Raw genomic sequence first — 6,000 nt, 5'->3', positions numbered from 1 at the left:
GTGTGTGCTCTCTCTTTAAATATTAGTTCCAAATATGAAATCAGCATGTACTTCAATTTAGACCATCACTGCCAACACTTTGCTGTGATGGAATTCCCACAAATACAAAAAGTACTAGAGAATGGGTGATGTAGTTGTGTCACAAATAAGTACTTGCACTCACTTTTTTCAGTGCTGAAAACTCTTGAAAAAGGTGTTTACTTTATTAGTATATCATTTAAATAGATTTAGAACATCAGCAATCTTTTTTCATTTCTTGTGAGATGTTCAACATAATCTGTACTGTTATCTATCAGAAAATCTTTTATTTTGAAGATTATTTTAGATGATTGCACGAATATTACCAGTCAATAGCGATGGATTAGTTTTTTCCACAACATTCAAACAATAAAATTTACTTATGATTCTGTCACGATATAACTTTTTTAAAAAATCTACACTTTGTTTCTATGTAAAGGTTCTTCTTATTCAACTAAATACTCAATGAAATTAAGCAGAGTGCTAAACCACCATCCACTAAACCAAAAATGCAATGGTAACATACAGTTCTCCATATTGTGATAGCCGATTGATAAATGTCTGCTGTGAAAGAAAGTAATTAGAAATAAAGATGCTCTGGCCTCAATACTGTCTAGTCTCAATGCAGCACCACAAAATTATAAGAATAAGCAAATCAATAATCATAATTTAAACATGGAGTTCATGCAATCTGAAGAATTGTTTAGTATTGCTAAGTCCTGAGCAGAATGTTAAATAAATTTGAGAGTGAAGAGAACTGCTAGGCAATTTTCTATGACTGAAATCCTTATTGTTCCTAAACTAGCATGTCCAAAATAAGACAGAAAAATCTTATGAGATCTCTGTTTTAATAAGAGAACTGTGGCACTACTAGCCATGAATATTTGTTTACATCATCAATCAAGCATTATGATGAAAATAAGGACAGCTGTAAGTACAGGCTGTGATAATTAAAGCTGACGGGAACAAAACTTATTGAAATTAGCCCTCAAACACATAAAATTTGTTATTTTTGAAAATGCATGCAATATATGCATTAGGAGCACGGTAGTATAAATTCCACATAATGACGACACGAAAATGAAGTTATTCAAAATATACTAAAGATACATCTAGTCAAGAGAGGCAATTTTTTCCTAAATGGAGGCAACTGCGACCATAAATTATATATTACATTTTCTGCTCTAAGTGAGAGAGAGAAAAATGGCAAGTTTTGTCATGTTTTGTACTGAGAAAAAAGATGTGTGTTCAGATTAATTAGGATTAGTGCTCCTACAGCATATAAAAGAATACTTCAAACTGTATTCCGCAAAAACCCTTTTCTTGTGCGTACATTTATGTACACATAATTGAAGAGTGCAGTTTCATGGGAAAATGTTACATATATTTAACTACATTAACAAGCTAATGGTTTCAATTTTACATTAATTAATTATTCAGCCACCAGCTGAAATAAGACCCAGTACTTTATACACGGTGTGAAAATTGTAGTAAAATAGTGCATCGTAGATGCGAAAATGGAAAGAGAATAATTTGAAATGTACAGGAATGAAAGCACAAAAGTTAAGCTAATTCAGAATGAAGCGCACCTTTTTTTTCCTTTGCAAACATGTAAGATATGAATAGAAACACTTTCTCAAATAATTACTGGAAGAGGGACACGCCATACAAATTCTAAATCAGATCTATATTACCAGATAGAACCAGCTGAAATACAATCTAATTATTTGCCAAAGAGAGAGAGATTTAGTGATATACTTCTGACATTCAGCAATGAATCACATACAAAAATAATGTGCTGAATTGCAAACATACAATATGATAACTGCCCCTAACAGAGAGACAGATCAGTATTTAATTAATAGAAGGAGTATGAAGCTGTAAATTTACTGGATTTTGTAATGACACACATTAATGACCTTCTTAAATAGTTATCTGTCTATAACCAATTACAAGTATACATTAACTCATTGCTTTAATTAAATATTCTGGTAAATAGTATGTGAGTGGTACTTATGACATCTGCTCTAATGTACAGGCCACGAATAGTCTGCACTCCAGAACAGGTGCATACATCACCACTTGAAGAAACAATTAATCTAGCACTTTAGCTGTATGTTTCCTCAACCTCAATCGCATAAATCCACCCTAAACACAACAAATTTGTGATCTAATGAAACGGCTGCTAACTACAGTTAATTACATTCTTTATTTCAGGTAAGCATTTCTCTGTCTTGGTGTCCTGCATTTATCTGATGAATGAGGGTCCACTTCTATTTTCAAGGTTCTAAAGAACCAATTTACTTTTGAGACGATACTTGCAACACTTCCACTCTCTAGATGTTTTCACGAAGGTGTGAACTGACAATCTAAGTCAAAGGTACACTGAAATGCAACATAACAGTCATAAAAAACACAAACATTATGCATTTGTCACTTCTGCTTTCAAACTCTAGTAGTGTCCATTATTATAAATTGTTTTGACAATGAAGCTAAGATTTTAGTTTAATGGAAGATACTTCTCTGTTTTTCAACCATTACGTCATGACAGAGAAAAAAATGTAACAATGTTCAAAATTATAAAAATTACAATGAATGTACATATATATGCAACAACTGGGGAGAGACTCACAATGACAACTGGAATACCTGAAGAAAGGAAATGAAGAGGAAATAGGGTATTGTTTAATATATAAATGAAATTTAGAGCTCTGGTTTAACCAAGAACACTTGAAAAATACTGGTGATTCCACAAATGAGAAATACACATGAAGTGCCTGCAAAAAGGATTTACAGAAATGAGTTATTCAGTCAGGTACCACAGTTATCTGATCATCATCTCTTGCACTACTTAAGTTATTAGCTTTGTCAACTAGTTGAGCCTGTCTCAGATCAGGGTCAGTAGTCTCAACATTTTCAGGTGATTTTACAGGATTACACGACTCTTCGAAAGAAAATGGACTATGGCAATCACTGTCACTTTTTTCACCAGTTGTAGGAGATCCAGCTTCATTCACATGAAGTTTCATCACTGTCCGTGCATCATCAATCACACTCAAATTTCCACACTGAAAACCACAAGCACTTTGACTGAAATCTACATCAGCTGAATCCCACAATTTAATACCACTGCCACAGACTGATGTTACGGGACACCACATTCGGGTATCACAATCATCGTCATCATCATTATCACGATCATCCTCACCTGTAACAACTGGTAGGCAAGGTTTGGCTAGATTAAAATTTTCATCCTCATGATGCCTTATTCTCGGCTGGTTGCCTTTCTCATATGATACTGGTGAAATTTCCTTTTTATCATCACATTCACTAACCTTGGCTTCTCCAGTTTTATTGTTATTGATGAAATCTGGCACTGGAGATTGTGATGCTTGAACTTCGGGACCCTCTGGGATTAGCTTTCCAGATTTCTGAAGCATTGCATCTTTAACTGCATTAGCCAATGGCCCTGCAGTCAAAAGAAATGCTGCATCACTATTTGATGTAGGCTGTTGATTTATGATAGCAGCTGTTGCTTTGTACTGAGGCTGGGATTTGTTGAAGAAGCTGCCTGGTTGTTGAAACAATCCCATAAGTTTTTCTAAATTGGAAGTTGGTTTTTGGTCACTGAAATGGATGTCTGGTGGTGCAACCCATGAAATCTTTCTTTGTGGTTGAGGAACTGTGCTATGTCCAAACCTACTAACTAATTTCGAACTATTTGAATGAGTTTCATTTGTTGGATTAGAACTGACTGTAACTCCTCCATCTGAATGGGTTGTCACTTTTGGAACTGGAATTTCAAAATTTGTGCTCTGAAGAGAAGAATTACTTTGGATATCTGTTACAAGTTGATTATGCTTTTCAGTGAAACTTTCTGGATCCATAAGTCTCCTAACCTCCATGTCATCATTATCTTCAGAAGTGTCAGAAGCTAATGACAGTAAACTTGCACAACTGGACAAACTTTGCATTTGTTTTGCAATGTTCTGCGATATTTTGGATGTATCGATGAGTTGAGTCGGCATACCTGGAGAACTCTGGGTTGTATCGCCTGTAATTATTGATGACGATAATGATGAGCAAGACAATTCACTTGCTCTAAGACCAGCACTTTCATCCGTGAGGCCGCCTACAGATGGCTTTAAAGGTGTTTCTGATTTCTTAGATTCATCTGACGTTTCTAAATGGTTATTTGGAGATACATCATTGTCATTCAACTTGAAAGAAAAGCCAGGTGTGACAGTCCTCCCAATCCTTCTGTTTATATCTGGATTTAAAACACTTGGTTCAACAGAAGTCACCTGGAACCGGGATGATGATGCAGATGGTGATGCTGTTACTGGACATGATGATGGAGATGATGATACTTCGAAGAAAGTTGTCGGTGAAGACATCTCGGATACTCTTGATACCTATAGACACAGTTTATTTTATCAGAATTTAATGTAAAGTTTGTTGCATGATCACACATTTTAAAATGATTAAAAATATGTCATTTGTAAACTAACAATGGTAAATATTCCCCATCATACACTTAGTACTTGCATATTTCTCTTATGTGTATTTTATTCTCAGCCACATAATTAGTTTTGAAGATAATACAAGTATGTACAGAAAATGTTAAGCTACAGAAAAGATCTGTATTAATAATAATAATAATAATAATGCAGTAGATAGGTGGCACAATAGTACTAACATTTTAAAACTGGAAAAATGCATCATATGTACGCATCTATTAAACAGGAGCATGCATTGGAGAGATACTCATACTTATTCCACTGATAGTTCTGCTCATCAAGAAACAAAAACATCTGAACAACAAAACAGCTTTTCTAAAAAATGATAATATATTTACACTTTCAGAACATTTTTATGAAATATTTATGATGAACAATACTAATCTTTCTTTATTTTCATGACTTTAGCATTCTATTCACAGCGAAGGATTAAAACTGCTCCACAGTGTTTCATGGAATGAGAACATGTATCATTGTGGAAGGTGATTTGTTGATCAGATGGGGGTGTTACCTTCTGTGATCCCCTTGGTGCTATTCGAGAGGAGTACATTATGTGCAGGCACCCTTGGTTTCATCCTTTCTATTCCATTCCTCATCGTCAATGACGACGACAACAACAACAGATGCCAGAATGCTGGTGTCCTTATTTTGTCAACAAAATTGTGTATGGCATAATGATTTCTATTTTTATTTGCCAAATGTGTGCATACTTTGGTAGTTCATCAACAGGTGTAACACATACCTGTTAAGTGGCTGACCCCGTTTAATTTGTGCCGTTTGTGCTCAGTAACAAGTAAAGCATAAGCCTGAAAACTACATTCACAGGTGGCAGGCAAATCAGTACATTTAGTTGTTACAATACATAAGAAGGAGAACATATTTTTCAATTAAAGTAGAAAATATGCTAAACATGTGCACTGTTATTGACTGGGTGTCATGACTATCATATGAAATAAAACTTCCTGACAGATTAAAACTGTGTGTCAGATCACAAGTTGAACTTGGGGCCTTTGCCCTTTGCAGGCAAGTGCTCTACCATCGAGCTACCCAAACATGACTCATGACCCATCCTCGTAGCTTTACTTCTGCTAGTACCTCACTTCCTACCGCCTGAACTTCACAGAAGTTCTGCCTAACTTGTATGACTACCACTTCTGGAAGGAAGAATATTGCAGGGACTAGGCTTAGCCACAACCTGGGGTATTGTTTCCAGAATGAAATTTTCACTCTGCTGTGGAATGTGCGATGATGAGAAATTTCCTGATAAATTAAAACTGTGTGATGGACATGGACTCAAACTCAGGACCTTTACTTTTTACGGGCAAGTGCTCATCAATTAAGCTACCCAGGCATGACTGTCGTGCCGGTTAAGCAGGGGAACTGTGAAGTTTGGAAAGTAGGAAATGAGGTCCTGGCAGCAGTAAAGATGTGAGAATGGGTCATGAGTTATGCTTGGGTAGCT

General features: G+C 35.5%; 1 protein-coding gene across 1 annotated transcript in view; it reads right to left on the bottom strand.

Moving 5' to 3' along the window:
• Positions 1-2,766: 2,766 nt before the first annotated feature.
• LOC124556804 (protein phosphatase 1 regulatory subunit 37) overlaps positions 2,767-6,000 on the bottom strand; it is a 247,765-nt gene continuing 244,531 nt past the window's right edge. Inside the window, exon 11 of the mRNA XM_047130824.1 lies at positions 2,767-4,433. Within this exon, the coding sequence (XP_046986780.1) occupies positions 2,826-4,433 (1,608 nt within the window). The 3' untranslated portion in view covers positions 2,767-2,825. The remainder of the gene's footprint in view (positions 4,434-6,000) is intronic.

Source organism: Schistocerca americana, chromosome X (assembly GCF_021461395.2).
Source record: "Schistocerca americana isolate TAMUIC-IGC-003095 chromosome X, iqSchAmer2.1, whole genome shotgun sequence".
NCBI lineage: Eukaryota > Metazoa > Arthropoda > Insecta > Orthoptera > Acrididae > Schistocerca > Schistocerca americana.
The sequence above is the reverse complement of the archived record's forward strand: the minus strand, read 5'-3'. Positions and strand labels throughout refer to the sequence as shown.